Source organism: Papaver somniferum, chromosome 11 (genome assembly GCF_003573695.1).
Source record: "Papaver somniferum cultivar HN1 chromosome 11, ASM357369v1, whole genome shotgun sequence".
Lineage (NCBI taxonomy): Eukaryota > Viridiplantae > Streptophyta > Magnoliopsida > Ranunculales > Papaveraceae > Papaver > Papaver somniferum.
The window spans coordinates 132,806,371-132,829,898 of NC_039368.1; the positions used below are offsets into that span (position 1 = coordinate 132,806,371).

General features: G+C 36.6%; 2 protein-coding genes and 1 pseudogene across 2 annotated transcripts; all 3 read right to left on the reverse strand.

Annotated features, from left to right (window-relative positions):
* Window positions 1-9,091: 9,091 nt before the first annotated feature.
* Window positions 9,092-10,956, reverse strand: LOC113323847 (annotated as a pseudogene).
* A 106-nt stretch (window positions 10,957-11,062) lies between these two features.
* Window positions 11,063-13,156, reverse strand: LOC113323845 (protein trichome birefringence-like 25). The gene is made up of 3 exons (XM_026572188.1): window positions 12,619-13,156; window positions 12,074-12,372; window positions 11,063-11,981 (listed from the first exon to the last, which is right to left on the reverse strand). The coding sequence occupies exons 1-3, from the start codon at window positions 12,995-12,997 to the stop codon at window positions 11,214-11,216; spliced, it is 1,446 nt and encodes a 481-aa protein (XP_026427973.1). The 5' UTR covers window positions 12,998-13,156; the 3' UTR covers window positions 11,063-11,213.
* Window positions 13,157-14,088: 932 nt separating this feature from the next.
* On the reverse strand, window positions 14,089-16,202 carry LOC113320758 (protein trichome birefringence-like 25). The gene is made up of 3 exons (XM_026568652.1): window positions 15,837-16,202; window positions 15,302-15,579; window positions 14,089-15,219 (listed from the first exon to the last, which is right to left on the reverse strand). The coding sequence occupies exons 1-3, from the start codon at window positions 16,069-16,071 to the stop codon at window positions 14,455-14,457; spliced, it is 1,278 nt and encodes a 425-aa protein (XP_026424437.1). The 5' UTR covers window positions 16,072-16,202; the 3' UTR covers window positions 14,089-14,454.
* Window positions 16,203-23,528: the final 7,326 nt, after the last annotated feature.

Here is a 23,528-nt window from a genome sequence, read left to right on the forward strand (position 1 = left end):
AGGCTATGATATCCACATTGACTTTGTTTTCCCACCAAATATTTTTCGACCAATTGTGGGAACTTATAAGTTTCATATGTGTCAATTATTAAGCTTTGAGACTAAACCTAATTACTTTAGGAGATTAGGGTCGACACATTTGTTTAAGGAAGACCACCACTCTCATTGTGGTCAGCTGTGTGAGTCAAAACTGATTGACTTTAAGGATCCACAATTATTTAGGTTATTATTATGTTCTTCTAAGTTTTTACTTTAGTTTTTACAGACTCTAATACCTGAACCGGACCTTAGCTTTGAGGAATTCCAGCGCATGAAAATATTTTATCTAGACCCTTTCATAGAGCCTGAACCTGAACCACAGCTAGATGTAGTTGTCTTAAACAGGAAACTAGACAAGGGTGCACTTTATTTATTAATTTTCTTGGCATGTTGCAGATTCCTTTTACTTGTGATAGCTCTATTTGGTTTTGATGACCCACAGATATTTCGGCTATTACTTTATAATACGAGGTGATTAATCCTTTCTTATGTCTGGATGAAGACGTTAAACTTAGCACTTCTTGGGAGGTAACCCAATCTCATGCAACACGGTAATATCTTCCTTATCTCTTTTGCTTCAAATGGTAACAGTTTCTCCTTGTTCATGCTTTTAATTTCATCTTTAGAACATTGAGGACAATGTTAGATTTAAGTTTGGGGGTATGGGAGAAACTTTTTAGTTGCAATAAATAAACTCCAGAGCCTAGAAATTTATGCCTATTAAGGATTACACTAACCAATCTAAGTGGATGGAAGCATTTTGGTTGTAGGAGTTGAGGAACCAATCTAATTAGATGGAAACATCTAAAGAGTCTATTTATAAAAGCACAGAGCTCAGGTGTTAGAAATAACATGGTAGTTTCGCCATATCTCGTTGAGTCCTTTTCACTTCTGTTTTTATTTTTCTTTTTAAATATGTTTCTAAGTGATTTGGTGGGGCTCACGATTCAAGTTGTTACCAATGCTAGGGTGAATTAGAGTGATTGAGATACCATGAAAAAAAAAATTGAGACCAGACCATTTGACCAAAAGGAATAAATTCAATAAAGTCGACCACTGGTACCCTTGTATATGCCAGTTGTGTTGACCTAGAGTTAGGTTATCGACCACTGGTTCCCTTGTATATGCCAGTGTGTTGATATTAGTTAGACTAGTATCTCAATCCATTAGGATAGGTTCATTTTGGCGGAGGCCTTCAGACAGATATGGGAAACGCCGTTCACTTAGTAAACATCAAAACTATCTATGTTTTTCTCTATATCCATCTTATTGATCTATCCATGTGATTAGTTTTGACTCCGGATATTGATGTCCATAGTGCGACTATCTGAGTGGAGCTCTGTCACTTATATATGAATTTTAGTATGCTTGAGTGCAAACTCGTGTACAACAATTGGAATTTCGCATCAGGGTACTTCCTCTTATAGTCAATAAGTATGCCAACCAAGGAGATTCTTTAGTGCCTTCCAAGGTTCTGCGTAGATAGTTAGGGTCTGGAGTAAAGGTTTTGTGCGTATATCTCTTGTAAGCCCTCCCGAGACTACAACTCGGCCACTAGGGCCACCTAGGGGTTTAAAGGCTTGTTGCATACGCTAAATGCAACTGACGATGCCTGCGACAGTGAGTTAGGATTTTATTTTGTAGATTTGATTTGCTCGGGACTAGCAAATAATAAGTTTGGGAGTATTTGATAGACACATTTTTGTGTCTGATATAATCTCAATTGTATATATTGTTAGTGCTCGATTTTGTATTTATTATGGCCTTTTGTGTCTTTGTAGGTGTTTTTGGAGAAATAAACATGTGTGGAAAAATCGGCTCAAAAAGTTGCGCGGAGAATCCCGGAGGACAGTTGCTAAAGGAAACCCTCATTTGGATAAGGGGCATTCACTTACTAAGGGGCAAACACGTGCTATTTGCACCCCAGGGCACCCAAATGATAAAGGCACCCCATAAGAGGTTAAGGGACACAATCTTCCTCCCCATTTGAAATGGTTTTGGCGGGAAAACAACCTTGTCCATCTGCAGATTTCTGGACCGGTTTTGAAGGAGTTTTAATTAGATTCAATCGTAGATTTTTATTGGGCTGGACTTGTTAAGGCTGAGAAGAGTTAGCATGGGTGTTTGGTTCGTTTAAAAATGACCATATAGTCGAGTTTGGAAAGAACAGAGGAGGATTATGCTCGGTCTTTTCTGGTTTTGTTTTGGACGAGAATCATTCGATTTGGCACGTACAAATGGTACCCTGTTTAATCGAAACAGGCTTGGTACTCGGATTTCTATGGGAAAGAAAGCAGCTTACATGTATTCTTTATGTAATAGGGCATGAGGAAGTTTCCGGAGTTTTGGTTGATTTATATTAAGAAGTTACGTGAGGTGAAAGAAGATATATTCTGTTAGATTTGGAGCTGTATATTCAAAGGGAATGATTGACACAAAACAGAAGACGTGTGAGAGAATTCCGGTGAAAGAAAAGGCGAGAAAGTCCGAGACTTTTGTTGGAAGAAAAAAATATTTCTCGGGATAGTTTTGCACCTGTTAGCTATATAAAGGCTTGTACGAGTCCTGGAAGAGGGGTCGATACTTTGGGGTGAAGTTAGAGAGGCACGGGAGAGCTGACGAAGGTCTTTGCACGGAGAAAGAAAGTTGCAGAGTCGTTTCTGCACTTTCAGGGAAGAGGGGAAGAAGAAGAAGAAGAACTGACGCCCTAAGGCAGTCGCAGAGAGGTGTAGTTTAGTTACTGCAGCAAATAAGTATCGTTTAAAAGGAAGTCTTATATACTTTGTAGTCCTTTATAACAGTCAGTTTGTAACGCTTATAAACGTTGCAGTTGATCTGTTTTATCTTTTTCTTGTATTTTCACTCTATTCAAACACTTTGGAGCCATGAATAAATATTTTGAGCATGTTTTCACCATGAAGAGGTAAAACCCAACACTGGGATGACGGAGGAAGCCATTCTCCACGCGTGTGGTAAATCTATTTAATTCCTTTATGACTTTTGCACTATTTTAAATTGATTCATGATTTTTCTTAATTGATTGTGATTTTGTTTGATGGCGTATGCTTGGTCTTAGTATTTTTGATACTCATGCTTGTGATTTAAAGTCAATCTTTTATAAAATCTACCTTGGCAAAGAATAAAGAGTCAATATTTATTATGTTATAAGCTATAATTGTCTGGAATTGATAGTTGAACCACATGAATATGAGAATTGGTGGAATCTTAACTCTCAGTACCTCTCGATATTTGTGACATCTTTTGTATATATTTTTTAGTATTAAGTATGAAATCAAATCTTTACAAGTCTTTGAACGAACTTTATTTACCACTTGAAAAACTATATCAGCTGCTATACCGAAAATCCTTTAACGGACCTTCACTCAGATGTTTGACACAAGAGGAAGGAGAAAAAGTGCTAAAAATGTTACATAGTGGGGATGCTGGAAATCATAGCGGGGGAAGATCTTTGGCACATAGAGAAAAAATGCAAGGCTATTACTGGTCGTACATGCACGAAGATGCAAAACAAATATCAAGGCGTTGCGAAGATTGTCAGCGGCATGGAAAGAAAATACATGCACCTGGAGCACCACTATCATCTTCAACCAGTGTGTGGCCTTTTGGAAAGTGGGGTTTAGATATTGTGGGACCATTTTTACCAGGTTCTGGACGAAGAAGATATTTAATAGTCGCAACAGATTATTTCACAAAATGGACAGAAGTGAAGGCAGTACAGCATATTCGTGAAAAAGATATCTTTACATTCATATTCGAAAATATCATTTGCAGATTCGGAATTCCTGCGCAGTTGGTATCCAATAATGGGAAACAATTTGAAGGAAAAAATATAGAAATTTTATTTAATGCATTAAAGATAAAATGTGGAAAGTCTACTCCTTTGTATCCACAAGCTAATGGGAAGGTAGAAGAAACAAACAAAACAATTGCAGATATATTAAAGAAGAAATTAGAAGGACATCACAGAGCATGGTGCGAACAAGTACATAATGCAGTATGGGCTTATAATACAACTAGAAGAGAAGCTACTGGAACGTCACCTTTTTGTTTAACATACGGAGTTGAAGCGGTGTTACCAACAGAAGTTGTTATTCCAACTACAAAAAGAGAAGCTTGGGAGAAAAATCTTAGTGCGGGTTTGATCTTAAATAAACTTGATGAATTAGAAGAAAGAAAAGAGACAACTTTACAACATATGGAGAATTATCAGCGAAGATTAGCCCGAGAATATAATAAACGTGTCAAAGTACGCGAATTCCAACCAGGAGATTTAGTTCTGCGAGAGACACCAATATATCAGCGAGAAAATGGTGGAAAATTAGCGAAAAAATGGGATGTACCTTACATCATTAAAGAGATAGTTGGAACAGGAGATTATATATTAATGGATCCAGAAGGCAGAGATGTTGGTCATAGACTTGACAGACCATGGAACAGGTTATATTTAAAAAGATATTATCCGTAAGACGCTTTGAGAAGTTATGGATTCTGAAAAAATAATTGCAAGATTATTCATATCAAAACAAGATCATGATGTGCGAAATTTTCGCAGAGATAATCACAGCACAATGACATAAAAGAAAGGGGCGAACCTTTATGGCGTACACCCTAGTTCGCGAATAAAATTTCACAAGAGGCAAATGTAAGACCTAAAGTACGTCATATTAGGGGGTACCTGTTGCATGGCTTAGGGAAAGGCTACACCGCCACCGGAACCTGAGTCATGGAGATTTGGGGTCAATAAAGCCCATTCGGGAGAGGCATCTTGGATTCTTAGCTTAAGCATATGACTTGGGTTGGGAGACTAAGGTAATAAGGACTCTCCCAAGGAGTGCAGATCTGATCAAGGCGCCGAGGTACACGGTTGAGTCAAGAGTGCCAGAGACGTTTGAAGCATACCTTGCCATTCTTGACAAGTCTTGGTTTATACTGCACTCGACCCAAAGAAAACCCCACTTAGGGTGCAGTCTCGTAACCATAAGCCCTATAGGTAAAAGGGATAAGAGGCTGCGAAAACAAATGGTTGTTGTTAATACTGGATGGGAGGAGCTAACCTTGTATGGTAGAAGTACACCTCCTTGAAGGGGCAACCAGGGGGAAGATAAGGGCGGCACCCTCCATTAGGGAGCTGATAAGTGTCTTAAGACGCAAATGTCATGAGGATTTTTATTCACAAGAGTATTAAGGCTTGTCATATTTGTGCAACAATCCTGAAGAGGCAATAATACAAAAGAAAAAGATAAGACGAGGTCAATGGGTTTTCGCATGAAAGTGCGAAGATGTCCTGCGATTTCGTCGCAAGACGGCAATGTCATGGGGCTTCATTTTGGCAAGAATATTTAGGCCTGTCATATTTTCGCAACATTCCTGAAGAGGCCATAATACAAAAGAAAAAGTTAAGGAAAGATCAATGGGCTTTTGCATGAAAGTGCAAGGACGTCCAGCGATTTTGTCGCAATGACAAGAGGTGGCATAATAAGACCTTTAATTAAGAAGGAAAAATAAGACCACATGATGAAACAAAATATTTATAAGTATTTGTAACATATTATTTTTTGCAAGAAATATAATGAGAGGCACGTATGGGAATCAATAAACAAGAAAGCATTATCTTTCTCATCAACAAAATACTAAAAAGAAAAGTTGATTCCAAACTTGGTTATTCGCAAAAGTGATAAAAATAAGACAATTCAAGAAGATAAAACTAGATAAGAAGCTCAAGATTCAATATTAATTCCAGTAACAAGAGATAACAGACGTTCTTCGCCAATGTTCTCATTATCGCAAGCCTCTCCTTCATTTCGGTTCAGATCTTCGCTTTGACTAGCACCTTGATTATCGCCAGCAATTACTTCTTCAGGAGATATTTCTTTCTCATTTTAATTAACACCAGCAAATGCTTCTTTAGAAGGAATTTCTTCTTCACCTCCCAAGAGATCGTCCTCTGCACCATCATAATCATAATCACTATCAGCAGGATGGGGAACTTCATCATCATCTACTTCTAAAGGTTCAATTGATGTAAGAGGAAGATACTTGGACAATAAAATATCATTTACAAGGACTTCAGCCCAGAGATGAACTTGACGAAGAAGAGCTCTCTGATGATTCCTATCATGAATATCCTTAAAATAAGCACGATAATCAAGTCTTCTTTCTGCTCAGTCGCGAGAACCAGTAAGGGCAGAGACAAGCAATGCATTTTCTTTGCAAATTTTAGCATATTTAGCCTCCAAAACAGAAATGGAGGAATGAATATTCTTCTCAGATTCAGCGAAAGGTAGAATACAAAATTTCATTAAGATGAAGAATTCAGAAAGATGTGACAAAGAAAAGATAGTTAAGGCAGTCAAACTATTATTACTACCTTCCTTTTGCGAAATAAGGTGTTAAATAAGGACAGACAACTATTCTCCCAAAGGTCCATTGCGTCATCAAATTTATCTCCAATTAAACCTTTAAGTCGAGACTGAAGATTTTTCTCTTTAGAAATAAGAAAGGCATTTTTCTTCGCAAGAGAAGAATAAGATTCTTCTAATTTGTAATATTATTCTTTAAGTTGATTCGCCTTTACACTTAAAGTTATTCTACCTTGAATGAGTGTATCTCTTTCAGCGATGGCTGGCTTTGTTACTTCTTTAAGTTCATTTCTCAAAGAGCGAAGAGATTGCTCTTGGTCATCACATACTTTCTGAAGAATGCTAAGTTGTTGCGAAGATATCGCTGTCTTTTTTAAATAAGTTCACTTCTCTTGAGACAAGATTTTATTCTCATTTGATAAAGATTCCATCCATAAATTAGCTTTAGTTAAAGAATAAGAAAGGCGAGATACTTCATTACTTAATAACTCTTGTCTCTGGACTAATTGGGTATTTTCATTGGTAAGATTATTTATATGATCAAGATAATATGAATAAAGGTTATTTAACTGGTTATATTGATCCATCAAAATTTCTTTATCAACACGGGCTTCTTCAACAGCAGATTCAAATTGATATCTCTCCATTATTCGTTTCTGGTTTAAGGCTTAACATGCGAAAGAGGGATTTCAAGGATAATAAAATATGGGAAGGATAAAACCATTAAAAGAGCAAATTGAAGACACAGATAAGAAAATCTTACCTCTCAATTCATCATTCTTCTTGCGAAGATTGTCACGATCCAACAAAACATTCAGAAGCTTTTGATTTTCGAGACGAAGAGCATTACACTCTTTTTCCAAAGCTGTCTGCGAAGCAGCTCTGTCAGAACCTAAATGCTTGCTCAGAATTTCGCAAACATTATACTTGATAGGATCAGTAGAAGACTTCTTGCCATCATCCAGGACTTCAGATAAAACTTTGAAAGCAATATCTATTCCCTCCACGGTTTCTTTCGAAAGAGGAAGAGACTCAGGTGGAGAACTGACAGTGATAGAAGGCTGAGAAACATTCTCAATAGGAAGAGAAGAAGTTTCATTGATAGAAGGATCAAAAAGGGGGGTTTCAATCATTGAAAGGTCAGCTGAAGAAATGAAATCTGAGGCAACCTTTTCGCGAATGGGAGATAAAGGTTTATCTTGCGAAGATGTCGCAGGAGATTTAGAAGAGATGACTAAGTGGAATGGAACAGAAGTTGGAACAGTTTTAAGGTGGCGAGATTTCTTGAGAGGTCTACTGACATCCTTATCACCCTGCGAATTACAATCCAGATAAGAAACAGAGGCAACAATATTGTTATTAGAAAAGAATAGTGTTTCTTACTACCTTCTCATTCACAGACTTTCTTTTATGCGCAACAACCTTATGCTGCGATTTGGAAATATTAGGGTTCTGAACTGTAAATTTAGTATTGCAGGCGCTTTTGCTGAAATAACAAGAGTATGGGAATCACATAAACAACATCAAATAAGGCAATAAACAAGATCAATTTCAGCAAAACCATAAAGAAGAAAAAAGAAAACTAACCTTGATGAATCCATGGAAAACAGTGGCAGGAAGATTATTTCGAAGAAAATTACGAACGATGAAGATCTGCGGAAGAAATAATATGAAGATGAAGAAGAACTTAAAAAGATTGAAGAAGAAAGAAAATAAAAGTTGCAATAACGGAATTTGCAGAAAAACGATGAAGTTGCAGAGAAAATAAAAAGAAAGAAAAAGAGAGCGAGAAAGAATATATATAGAGGGAATTTATCCTCGAGAAGATAAACACGATTAATACGGAAAGATATAAGCGGTTAAAAGGAAACGGTTACAAAAGACGTGTCAAGAAACAGATGGAAGAAAGAATACGTGTGATAAATGCAGAATATGAAGAGAGAAACAGCTGCGGCATTTCTCACATCATTCTCTACTTCATAGAAAAGATATGAGAAGAGGCAAGATGTAGGATCAGAATCTCGCAACAATAATATCTTAGCGAAATTATCAACAACATAACACAATAGCGTCGCAGAACAATTTCAGAAATGATATAATAAACGACGTCAGCTAAAAACATGAGAAAGATGTAAGGATCCTGCGAAAATTAGAGAGTTTGCGAGATTAAGATTTGTAAGGTTGCGAGAATGTCGTAAGTCTTATCCGAAAATAAAGGTCAGATTAGCTGTCATCCATTATGTATTTCCCTATAAATAGTCGTTCAATTGTAAAGGAAGGAGAGACCTTTTTTGAGTAAGAAACAACTAAATAGGAGAGAGAAAGTTTAGAGCAGAGATCATTCTTGATTCCTTTATCTTTTCTTATAAGAACATTCAAAGATTGATCAATAAAATTAAAAGTGTAAATCTAAAAATGGGTTGAGTAATAATGAAATCACACGAGGGGTGTAGTGTAGGATTTCCTGCAACTACAACAACTATCTTGTTCCCTCGTCTCAATGAATATTTGTATGTAATATTCACTAAATTTGGTGTTTCTGATTCAGTCTTCACATGGGCATCACAGTTCAGTTTTTGTCCTGAAAGGTGTGGAATCTTAGGAAATTTACAAATGAAACATGTACTGTGAGGGTATGTACATTGCGAATTGGTTGAACATTATAGAGCACGAACAAAAAGTTTAATGCTACAAAAATTGGAGTACAAATATAACAAGTGCATAACCTGTATCTGGAAATGTTAGACATTCATGCATCAACATCTCCATGACTAAATCGTTCCAAGAATCGATCGGTCCAGGCAAACACCAGTGCAGACAATCATTTTGAACTATGACATTATTATCTTTCCCAAACGGGTAGAAGTGAATGTACGGACCAGGATGTCCATCAGGTCTGAGTGATGAAAGCTGGGTAGTGTCTAACAGTTTTAGTTTTACTCTTGTTTTGAATCCTGAAGTAGTTGCTGCCCTGTGGAATTCCTCTAGCTCGATGTCATGCATTACAGAATCAACATTGTCCACCCTAATCTCACTTTCTTTATATGGCATTGTCCGATTGCAAGTCCCTCCACTAAACCATTCTCCATTCTCGAAGTGAGACGGAGTTGTTGTCCTGAACAGAACTACAGCACTGTGGTTGGACTTGATGATGAAGTTAAAAACCAACTTAATGGCTTGACGGTAAGCTTTGTCGTATCCGAATTCTGTCAAGTTGCTGTGGGATGAACAGTAATGGCAACCTACGACTGTATTGTTGTAATGATACATCGCGGTTTTTAGAAACCATTTCCCACCAGATATTGTGACATAGTTGAAATTATGATACTCGTTTGTCCACTGCTCATCGAGTTTATCGAGATGTAATTGTATGTCACTGCTTGATACCCCATGCTTATCTTCGGATATAGCTGCTTTAAGAAGTAGAGGAGACCGGATAACAGAGAGGGTGAAGTTATAGGACGGGAAGTATCATCTTACTGGTATGCCTTCCTCGTCGTAGGAAATCTCATCTGCTGCTTCCACCTGAGATGCATAATAAACCGAAACTTTCAACCACCTTTACTTGGTTCTTGGCAGAACATCCAGCTCCATGTTTCATAAGAAATTACAATTGATCAACTCAGTTCATGATGTAAAAAGGGGTAAACACTAGAAATGCAATCTGTAATGCTAAATGTACCTTAGAGAGAATGCAGAACAATGACTGGACATGGTTTCGAGCAATTGAATCACCAATGAATCCCCATGATTTATCCCGCATCATCTCAAGAAATCTCTCCGCGTTAAACCATGGTATCTCACAATCCCGTGGCTTCCATCTCCAGTACAGGTACCCTGAATCTGGCCTTCCATTCTTCATACAATTCTGACCAGGAACAATTATATGGCAGCTCTCATTACTGTAAACTGGACCTAATGGATCGGGCACCCAATCCCCAATAAAAAGATCACAGTTTCCTGAATGTTGCAATTGTTCAACAATAGCATTTGGAACATACATGAATCAGTACACAACAACAATAAGAGACGGCAATCTCAACTATAAGTACTAGAATTCCAAAAGCTTGGCATTCTCTTTATCACTAGGCTAGTATTAGAAAATATTCAGAAAGTTCTTTATAAACCGAACTCGTAGATCTCATTGAAATGAGATCCGAAATGGTGCAGACATCAAGTAAGCGTAAAGCAAAAACAAAACCCATCAGACCATAAAAGTACCGAACTCTAGTAATATGATTACCTTTTTGAGGAATCTGATGTCGCGGGTTCTGCTCATGAATCTCAGCACCATTACTTACAGGAGCTTCAACAAAAGGAGCAACTTGGAAAGAATACGAGTATAACGAAAGAAAAGCAACAACCAATAGAAAAACAAGTGAAATGGGAACAACAACATGATTTTGTTTAATAACAACAGAAAATGGTTTCCATTCAAACTTCACCATCTTCTTTACAAGAAAAATAAAAGAAGAAAACAACTCGAATATCACACCCTTCTCTTCTGCTTGAGTTTAAGTTAGTCGAAGAGTCGGTTTTTTTTATCCCAACTCAAGTAGGGATAAAGAATTGGTTTTCTGAAGTCTGTGGTCTTCTGGATTCAGTTTCACATGGGAATCAAATGTTTGTTTATCTACTAGGAGTGGAAATGTATATTTTTTTACTGAAAGTATTTATATACCGAAATGATACAACATTGAACTGCAAGGAGAAGGATAACAAGTGCATTATATAACCTATTACAGAAATAGGAGTACAAATATAAAAAAGTGCATAACCTGGTATCTCGAAATGTCAGTCACGCATCAGCATCTCCATAACTAAATCGTTCCAGGAATCGATGGGTCCAGGCAAACACCAATGCAAACAATCATTTTGAACTGTGGTGTTTTTCTCCGGATTAAACTGCCTGTATGGACCAGGATGTCCATTGGGTCTGAGTGTTGAAAGCAGGGTAGTGTCTAAGAGTTTTAATTTCGCTCTTCTTACAGATCCTGAAGTAGTTGCTACATTCTTGAATTCTTCCAACTCGATTTTACGCATTGCAGAATCGATATAGTTCAAGCTTATCTCACCTTTTTTATACGGAACTGTTCGGTTGCAAGTCCCTCCGCTGAACCATTCTCCATTCTCGAAATGATCCGGTGTGGTTGTCCTGAACAAAACTACGGCATTGTGATGAGAGTTACTGATGAAGTTGAAAACCAGCTTAATGGCTTTACGATAAGCATTATCAATCCCAAATTCTGTCAACTTGCTATTTGAACAATAATGGCAACCCAATACCGTGTTGTTGTCATGATATACTGCAGTTTTGAGGAACCATTTCCCACCAGAAATCGTAACGTAATTGAAACTCTCATATTCTCTTGTCCATTTCTTATCTAGTTTATCCAGATGTAACTGAATTTCACCAGTGGATACTCCATACATATCTTCGAAAATCTCTGACTTCAGAAGGAACGGAGACCAGATAACTGAGAGGGTGAAGTTGTAGGAGGGGAAGTGCCATCTCTTGGACCTGTACTCTTCGTCGTGGTAAATCTCGTCCGCTATTTCCACCTGAGATGCATTACAAATCAAAATCTATCAACACCTTTACTCCCCAGCAGAACACGGAATTACTAAATAGTTGTAATACTAAATGAATGTACCTTGGAAAGAATGCAAAGCAATGACTGAACATGGTTCCGAGCAATAGAATCACCTATAAATCCCCACGATTTATCCCGCATCATCTCAAGAAATCTCTCCGCATTAAACCTTGGTATTTCACAACCCCGGGGCTTCCATCTCCAGTCTAGATACCCTGAATCAGGCCTCCCATTTTTCATGCAATTCTGATCATCAGTAATGAAATGACAGCTCTCATATGAGTACAATGGGCCTAATTGATCCGGCACCCATTCCCCAACAAAGAGATTGCATTTTCCAGGAATTTCAATTGTTGCAGCTGCAAAGATTGAAACATGCAATTGAACCAATTTCACAACAATCTCAAGATTCTCAACCACTAGTGCAAGAATTCAGCTAAATGTGACACTTGTACTGTAATGCATCATACTGAACTCTTAGATGAGGCCATGCATTTCTTTAGTTTTGTAATTTTGATCAAATTAACATTCATATGCACACAGATCACAAGAAATTTCAAGAACCCAAACTAAAAAATCAAGAAATGAACTCAAAGAACACACACCTTTTTGAGAAATCTGATCTTGGGGGTACTCCTCTTGTACCTCATCATCAGCATTACTTGCAGTTGCAGGAGCTGGTGCCTTTTCTTCTTCTTGTTCTTCAACTGAGAAATCAGTTGTAGCAAGTAATGAGTCTTCTTCAACATCATAATTACTTGCAGGAACTTCTGCTGCCTCTACTTTTGCAGTTGTTGTTGTATCTTCAACAAAAGGAAGAACATCAAAAGAACCAGTATACAACAAACGAAATGCAACACCCACTAGTAAAACTGAAACAACAAGCTTCACCAAAACATGATTTTGCTTCAAATTAGAAGAAGAAGAAGAAGAAGAAGATGGGTTGTTCCACTCAAACTTATTGTTCATCATCTCCTTCACCATTTTTTGCTCTTAACAAATGAAACAACACTAAAAATGTCTTGAGAAAATGAAAAAAAATAGTAATAAAGACAGAAAGATGAATGGAGTGATTGCAATTGCATCAACACATGTTTACTTTCCAAAACATGTCATTACACCTTTTTAAGTACTCAATGTACCTTGAAATAAAAAAACAAGCCAAAAATGAAATAAAACGACTCAAAAACATGCACCAACCACCCTGCTGTTTTTATTTTTTTTCCCAAAGATGTTGATTTGATAACTTCCACCGACGTACGGGTAGTAGGTAATGATGTTTAAAATTCACTCCTTGGAAACTCATTCCTCCTTGCATTTTATTAAGTCTAAAATGTGAGATTGTGAGTGCATTTGAAGATTGATTAACAAAAACCAGTTACTTGTTGTCATTTTCTTGATCATCTTATTAAAACAAGGACTTGAATAGTTTGGACCAAGTGGACAGATGTTGGTTGGAAATATTTATACCCATTAAAAAAATCAGTTGGGAACTGATAAAAAAAATAATTTTTGTCTGAGATTTAGAAAAGGTACAATAATGGAGCACAGGAACTATCACTGGGATCTAGAAGACATACAGTAATATATTTAACAGAAGCTTATCCATTAAAACAAAACTAGTAATAGATTTTTATGCTGCAAAAAAATCTCAATCTCAATGCAAATTATGGGTCACTAGGCAGAGATTAAGACCCCTGTAGAAAATTTGAGATTAGGATACACATACTTCAAGTTTTATTAGCAAAAAAAAAACTATTTTAGGTTATTCATAATGTTGCACAATAGCTATGATTGTTGTCTAGGAGACATGCAATAGAACATGGTAGGTACAGAACTCTACTCATGAAACAACAAAAAGTAAGGAAATTTACTCCAAACTGAAACAGAGGTCCACCCACACCACACTTCCCAATGTTGTTGGAAAGTCTTGATGGGAAATTGTAATTGTGATGATGGACTAGTTCCACCACCACTAGATTCATCTAACCTCATAGTTAAGCAAGCAATGAAATATTAATATACTTGAACCCCAAAAGAGACCCATCAATCATCATAATCATGGAGGTAAAGTCTGAGATCCAAAAATAACCATCCGGGTCTAAGGTTAAAAGCTTGCAGGAGCAAACAACACAAGACTAATCTGAGCTTCACAAAAGCCAAAATAAGATGAAGCAGAGGAAATGCAGCACAATGCAAGTCCTCCTGCAGCTGCAGCCTTGCAAGTTACAACTTACAACCAGTATTAAGGAATGCTACTACATGTAAACATAAATGACTGGTACTGGCTAAGAGTCAAGGTGCAAAATCAAAGATTAGAAGTTTGCTACATAGAGCAAACACTATCACATATACATACAATACATCCGTGGAGAAATGTTCAAACATAAAACCATTCGGCTACTATAGATATGGTTACCAGTTGATAATGTACGAGCAACTCAACTGCGCAGCACCATCTCCATAATCAAGTCGTTCCAAGAATCAATTGGACCAGGCAAGCACCAGTGCAGACAGTCATGAACTTTCACGTTTCTACGCTGTGGATGGAACTCCCTGTATAGACCAGGATGCCCATCAGGCCGAAGCGAAGCAAGATGGGTGTTGTCAAATATTTTCAAGTTCACTCTCTTTTTGGATTCAGTCATAGTCACCCGAGCCTTCTTGAATTCCTCAAATTCAATGAGACGCATCTTAGCGTCGATATCTTTCAGCTTCACGCGGCCTTCCTTAAACGGACCAGTTCGATCACAAGTCCCTCCACTGAACCATTCCCCATTCTCAAAATGATCCGGAGAAGCAGTCCTGAAGAGCACTAAGCTGTTGTGATTTGAATTCATAACGAAATCAAACACAAGCTTCAATGCTTTTCTATATGCATTGTCGAATCCATATTCTGGCGCACCTTTGCAATTGTGGCACCCAACAACTTTGCCATTCTCAAAATAGATTATGGTCTTAAGAAACCACTTCCCACCTGAAAGTATAATGTAATCAAATGTCTCATACTGATCTGCCCATTTCGCGTCGAGCTTGTCAAGATGCAAATGAATATCCGAAGACGCAACGCCATTCCTATCTTCATGAATGTCAGCCTTGAGAAGAAGCGGTGACCATACCAACGAAACCGTGAAATTATACGACCGAAAGTGCCATCTTCTGGACTTATACTCGAAGTCGTGGTAGACCTCCACTGCTGGTTCCACCTGAGGTTAACATCTAATCAAATTACACACCAATGCTTACACAAACAAACTTAACTGGTATCTACTCGTAATGTATGTATACCTTCCAGAGGATGCAAAGAAATGACTGGACATGGTTACGACTAATTGAGTCACCAATGAATGCCCAAGACTTATCCCTCATCAATTTCAGAAACTTCTTGGCATTAAACCTCGGCACATCGCAATCTCTTGGTTTCCACCTCCAATAGAGGTAACCTGAATCCGGCCTCCCATTTTTCATACAATTTTGTGGAGACTCAATTATAGGACAACTCTCATTAGTATAATACGGACCCAATGGATCTCTAATCCAATTCCCCATGAACAAATCACATTTCCCTGTAAACCAAGAATTGTTGTCACCCTCAACTCAAAGTATGAACATTCTAACAAGACTAAGGCACAAAGCCTTAATGGAAGCTAATAGGGGGTTCCAATTTGATTGGAGGTGTACCATCCCACAGGTGTTTTATACAAAATTTGACACACCCCAAATTAAATTCGTACCCCCTATTAGCAATTTTGATTTAGCTATCTCATCAATCACACATGCAAAATCAACAAAATTTGTAAAATCAAAGTCTAAAATCACTAACCTTTATGAAGAATTCGTATCTCTTCTGCATCATCATGCGGTGAATTCTCTTCCAGAGATGGTACTGAAATGGAAGGACTAGTAGTAGTAGTAGTAGTAGTAGTAGTAGTATCACTGGTGTAAAGAAACCTGAAAACAAGACCAACAACAAGAAATGAAACACCAAATTTAACTAGGGACTGGTTTTGCTGGAGAATCAACCATGGGTTCCATTCAAATCTCTTTTCTTTCACCATTTTTATTTATCTAGCTCCCCCTCTCTATGAAAAAGTTGGAAGGAGGATCATGAAAAGCTCATTTACTTCCTACTAATTTATTTTTCTTGTTGAAGAAAAACAAAAGAGAGTGTTTTTTAGCTGAGTGTAGGTGGGAGGAGTAAAGGACAATGACAGTCGTGGGTTTTTTTCAGTTCATTATCATCACACTCTTTGGTTTCTTGCGAGTGACATGTGTTGGTATGATTGTGATGCATGTGGCATCCAATCCTTCGAAAACTGAAAATTTTCTTACATATAAACTCCATGTTTTTTAGTGTTCGTTTATTCTACCATCTGACTACAAACACCGACACAAGTCTTGGGCAAAAACAAACTCCCAGGGACTTGTGTTTGTCCGTTGGGTCAAAGTCAAAACGACAAGAACAGTCTTCTACAAGTTGTTCTTTATGTGTAGATATTACAGAAGATGGATCCCGCATTAAGGGGCAAATTATAAGTTAGATTGCTGGATTTGGATGAAGATTTTGAGCCACTTTGCAGGTCATGGTGCAATTACGAGTCACCAGAAAGACATTCCATCGGAGTATGGATTCTCAACAATTATTCAAGTCACAAGGTCGATTTGACAAACTGCCGACCAGCGATATGAATTTAGCGAGGAAAATATCAAAATTCTTGTAAAAAGGAGAAAGAGACCGAAAATAGGGAAAAAAAGAGAGAGATTTTCTATTAATGTACATATAGAATACAATGTTTAAGCCTCTATTTATATAGATGGAAGATTTGGTGTGCAAGATTTGTAAATTCTAAACTTAGACACGAAGGCATCTTAGTAAATAAACTAAGGTTTATAACACTCCCCCTTATGACCACCGTGGCTAAGTTATTACAAACATACCAGGAAAACTCAAAAGAGAAAAACCTGAAATTGCATAAGCATGTAAAAACTCAGACGGTGTTGGACACGCATATGTTGCCTCGTTAAAACCTTGACAAGGAAAACCCAGAGAGACAAAACCTTGACGAAGGAAAAAGAGTACAACGCGATAAAGTCCAGCGAATGCACCTTAATTTGATGATGGCGCTACCCCTGATAAATACTTCAGTCAAATCTTGGCATGCAAATTCTTGAGTAGAGACTTTCCAATTTTGAAGAACGAATTTCTTGAATGCAGAAAAGGACTGTGCTTTCATGAAGATGTCGGATAGTCTTCATTTGTGTTAGTCTTCTAATGTTAATGTTCTCGAGTCTTCACGCTTCTTTAAATACATTGAGGACTTGCTTCTCGGAGATGATTTGCAAAAGTAGTTGATGTAATTTCTTCAACAAAGTGCCAATACACAGTTATAGTACCAATGAGCAAAGTTTGTGATCATACCTTATATGGATCAGAATGATATCCAAATTTAATAAGAGATGGCTATGTTGATGTGGTCTAACAAAATGACCTAGTTAATGGTGGGAATCCACCAAATAACCAAAATTGATACAACTCCTTCTTGGATAACCATCATGTTGAACTAAATTGCCTCACTTAAACCTTGCCAGTAAAACCCAATGGAAAAAAATTGGACGAACGAAAAAGAGCACAAATATCACATTTCGAAAGAAAATTAAATGTCAACAAGATGTTGCCTCGTTAAAACCTTGTCAGGAAAACCACGTGGGACAAAACCCGAATCGAAGGAAAAAGAGTACAACTTTTGACGATTTATGGATGCTGACTCAACTATAAGAGTATTACAGAAAACAGGCATCAAAATCATAGCTCTAGTCTACCTCAAAGACGAGTTTAAGCTAGCATAATTCTAACTGCAGATTTAAGAAAGAAAGATAATAGAATTTATGCTGTCAAAGCGTGAATTTTAGTGTTTTTAAGGACTCCTCAGGAGACCTATAACGCTGAAATTATCAACTAATTAATCTGTATTTTGGTTGTGTACCAAATTTCTAAAAACACATAAAGGATTGTTAAACCTTATGTAAGCAAATAAGGTGGCTGCCTAAATAGAATTTGAATCCTCAACAGATTACAAATTCAATAGGTTCTTCGACCATATTTCTTGTGTCAATGCAGTATGAGTCCTTCAAAGACTACCACGCCAAGTGCATTGTATAAATTGAACAATTAATGAATCAATCCTAGGGTCTGAGCAAAAATATAACCCTTAAAAATGTTTTTACAACGAAAAAATTCTCGTATAACGCATTATGACTACACAGCCTGTAATGAATAGTCTTGGTATTTTTAAAGTGTTAAGTTTTGAATCATAAAATTGCGTTAATTGAGAAACGAATCCAACTTAATTTGGATTGTATGCCAACCAATCACATATGTCGATATTCCTCTGCAGAGGGGTTCAAAACCGCCGTCATTATTTCAGTAGCTACTTAAAATGAATATTTCGACAACACATTAACTAATCACGATCCCACACAATTCTCAAGCGTATACATATCTTGAAAAAATCTCAGAATTACTAGTACCAGCGCCCGCGGACATTATAATCTCCTCATCTTCAAGTGAGAAGATATTATATTTGAGAATGTGGATTTGGTTGACTCACTTGGACCACTAACTCTAGCCTCTTATAAAATGCTACTTATTTGATGTGACTGGATTTCTTCTTAAAGAGACAAACGCTTATGTAAAAGCAAATGAAACCTTTCACGCCTGGTCAATAGCAGCCTTTTTCAACTTTATCATGATGGGAGAAAAACTTATATAACATTAAAGTTAATTAGCACCAATTTTTGATGGTAGTGTATAGTCTTCCCCTGATTATGGCGGAAATATTTTCATCTCATAAAAACGAAAGTAAATTTCGTAAAGTATTATCCGATTAATTCGAGGACATATACTTATAATAATTTCTGGATGTTAACAATACCATGTTGGAATGTAGATACCGACTCCAAGAGCCATAAAAATATTATCCCCAAATTGTAATCTACTTGTGATACAAATTATACATCAACCATAGATTTTACTGGTCACAGCCGTACAAATAAAATAAATCTCTAGAAAAATAAAATTGTGACCAATGGGGCCAATGAGATATTGATTTAGAAAGAAATTATGGGCAATTTATTTATCAAAAGAAAAATAAGATCAACATAGTCACTACAAAGACTAATAATAATTAACTAATAAACCGGGTGCGCACCCTTTGATCTTTAGTGTCCAATTCCAACTAAAAGTGGAACTTCAAATTTTGGAGAATAATACAAGGAAGAGAACTCAATATTGCTAAGTATCCCTCAGAAATGCAACAATTCTCCGTTCATTGATGTCTGCAATTGTGAATACATGATAACGACATCTCATCCTTCTTGGATTTACAAAGAAACCAATTTCAATTAGCGTATATGATTCTTCTGTAAAAATGACGATATCATTGTCCTTATTGATTTTGGAAGGAAAAAAAAATCATTATTGGTTGAAAAATTCACTCCTTATTGGTAAAAATTAAGAGAATATGCCAATTCATCTTATAAAAATGATGGAGAAAAACCAATACCGATTGGTCTATATGGTACACTAAAATAAATCGTCAAAAACGAAAAAAATAATATCGTTTTCTATGGAAAATCCATTGTGTGGTAAAAAATGGTTTCTGTAAAGAATAGAAACCAAATACGAATCACATGATCATTGTCCAATGGACAAAGATACCAATATTAACTGGCCGGAGGTTTTTCAACCATGCACATGATTGGATACTGTAAAAGTGGTTAGATTACGGTAACACCAATTTTGGTGATTACAATTTCATTAAAGAAATAGAAACCATAAACCATTTTTCGATGGGTTTTTGTTTTGTTTTTTTTTTTCTTTCTCTATGAACAGAATCAGAGAAGAAGAGAGAATCACACTGATTACCCATGCCCCAAAAATATGGACTGTTTATCTTTTAGGGTTAACCAATGGATTTTAATTGCACCAAAAGAAGTGCAGCGAGATATAACATCCGCCGAAAATAATCAGTGATGCACATAGAAAAGAAAATGCATCATTGACCACGTATAAGATTTAACAAATACGTATGTGCGTCCTCGCTTCTGTGCACATCAGTTTGATGTCTCCTGGTCATGCATACAGCATACCATATGAGATTCATGTCCACCGTTTCAATCAACCGAACATAAATCTACATAAAAGACGAAGAAAAGAAAACACATTAGGGAGCCATGATTTATTAGCTATGATTGGATAATCATCTATCTATCATGTATAATAATGAAAATCAGTATAAGCGATTGAAAATCATAAACGTGATTTAACAAGTATATAAAATAAATTAAATAACAAAAGTTAGGGTATATCTGTATTCGCACCCTCTTTGATAGAAAAAGTATTCCCGTTCAGTCTCTCTAAGCTTTAGGTTCAATAGGGAGGCCATTGAACTAATAGAGCAGCGTGCGTGATAACGTACGTTTTGTAAAAAGAAGAAGGAGACCGGAAATAGGAAAAAAAAGAAAGAGATTTTCTATTAATGTGTGTATAGAATACAATGTTTAAGCCTCTATTTATATAGACAGAAGACTTGGTGTCCAAAATATATAAACCCTAAATTTAAACACGAAGGATATCTTAGTAAATAAATTATGGTTTATAATAAAAATTTACTTTTGTAGTATATAATAGTACAAAATTTGGCTACGAAGTAAATATATCTTACATGATCCACCTAAACTTTTTTTTTTTTTTTCGTTTTATTTTTCGTATGTTGTAGATTGCTGGCACGATTATCGCCCTCGTATCTCCTCCTGAAGAATGGTGATCGATGCGACTTGAATCTTGTTCTGGAATCCCATGGTGGCTCGCTACAGAGGGTGGAGGGACTATCGATGGACGTGGTATCTACCAATTTTTAGTTTTCACCAACATCCCAAAATATCCGATTCGTAGAGATCGATCATCTGACAATGCAAAATGGAAAGATTAAATATGAGGAACTGAAATAGATCGACTTGATAATAAACGGAGAGATGACATGTAATAAGAACACAAAATTGGTTAAAAGATCAAAATCAACAATTTTTAGGTGAAATGGACAGTTAGATTTTGATACTGTTTAAATGGACAAAAATGTAAAAATAGGAAGGATGTAACCAGTTTCATCGTGCCCATTTTCAAATATTTTTTCTTATTTTTAATTTACTCAGGATGTATCCAGTTTCATCCTTGCTATTTTTTAAATTTAAGCTAGGATTTTTTGGCCATGTCACCCAAACTATTTTTTACTCGTCCATTTGAACCGTGATTTAAAAATATTTGGAAAAATGACCCATTTTCCGTAATAAGAAAATGATATGAAATACCTGAACTGATTATTGTTTCATTGGGAGAGATATCTTCCCGTGTTTCTTCAACTCAGATGGTATATCTTCTTAGTTTCGATCCCATCTCTTAATATATGAACTCCTTCATTATGTTTTTATAGCTAGAGGTAATCGTGCATGCATTCATGTTCCACCTAAAATTTTAACTTACAAGTGCATGTTCCAACTAAGTTTTACGTATGCCTGTTTTAGGGCATATTGAATAAAGACGAAAAAGGAGTGTAAATAGCAAAATCAGAAGACCCTTAACCAAATATTTTTGGTAACGGTAAATCTGCCCTTTTAGGATTAGTGTTAATACTAATAATTAGTTAAAATAATTCTGATTAGTGATTAATGATTAGTGATTAGTTTTAAGATTATTTAGTTATAAATTTGTGTAGATAAAAAAAATTTACTAAGAAAAAAAAAGTTGGTTTTTTTGGAGAGAAGTAGAAGGGGAAAGTGAGAAAAAACCTTGTAACTTGTATTTGATTCAATGGATGAGAAGGGTAATTCTTCATCTAAGAAATTTAGGAAAATACATATCAATTACAACAATGATCCGGAAATGGCTGATTTCTTGATTATGAGATTGATTTTACACAAACTCAATCTCAAGCTCAAAGTTAAACTCAAACTCAAGATGATGATTTTTATGAGCCAAACCTTGATGATGATATATATGAGGAACCAAATGCTTCTAATACACAGGTACACTTCTATCTTATGTTTAATATCACTTTGTAGCTTAAAATCATCAAAAGTTAGTGTTTTTTTCACTAAGGTTCGGCGAGTATGGATGAATAGTTCGGCTAGCTGAAAGTGTTACGATTAGCAGCCGAACCCTTTCTCTAGACCATAGTTCGGCTTGTTATAAACAACAAATAAGTAGCCGAACCCTACACTGTAACTTCTGGAACAAAATTTGTTTAAGGTTTGACTTATATTGATAAATTAGTATGCGCCGAACCTCTTGGGAATACATGGTTCGTCTCTGTGATCAAGTAGAATATAATCCAAACCTTATCATTTATATTCCTGAGAATTGTTGGGTTAAGAATTTTGTATAGGTTCGGCACATATTGTGAATATCGTAATAGCCGAACCTCGTAAATGTGCTAGGTACGGCGCATATTTATATTATCGTACTAGCCGAACCCTTCCATTAATTTTTCATTGTAGTATCATACCTTGTATTATTCTTCATAGATCGTGCTTGATGGACCCGTACCGATGGAAAATCAACCTGATCCCGTAGACATAATTCACGAAGATACTAGGGATCACTTCCAAAATGATTTGGCATGTAAGAACTTGTTGTTTACCTTAATGTTGTCGGAAAATTCCGAAGTTTTTTTACTAACTATTTGTGTTTGAATGAACGTAAAGATGGAAAACTAAACCCGAAGCACTGGCTTGGGCTGAGGAACACGCAATGAAGATAAATTACGTACTAGTTAAAGGACGACAAAGCCGAGGGGATCAGTTTGAATTGATTTGTGAGCGAAGTGGAACCGGCGATAGCAACGCTAAAAAGGGTTCTGTATATGTTGGAAAGACCGGGAGAAAGAATAGGACAAAGACGAAGAAAAGAAACTTCCCTTTCAAAATCGTTTTCAACCTCAAGAACAAGAATAAGACCTTGAACAAAGATGATGAATATTAGGTTATGAATAAAGATATAGATTGTCGTCATAACCACCCATGTCCATGTGACCTTCATGGACATGCGAAAGTAGCGAGACTCAACGAAATGCTAGAAGTGGATAAAATGACACGAGCACGTATCGCACCGTCTAGGATTCTTAGTAAATTGAAGGAGGAAGACAAGAATAACAAGTCGACTATGCAACTATCTACAACGCAAGAAATAAGATTAGAAGACTCAATCTGCAAGGTAGGATGGTGATGCAACAAGTGATGTGGTTAGGGGTGAAGCATAACTACGCTTGCCAAAAGAAGTTGGATGAATTTGGTCAAGTGACATACCTTTTTCTTGCAAGGGAAAAATTGAACTACACAAGGGACACCCTATAAGGCACCCTAGATGGGATTATTGGTTTGTATGCCCTCAAACAGTGTCGCTACATAGACTTGGCAAGCCCAACTGGTCAAGTCAAGCAGCCGTTTGTATGTGTTTTTATCC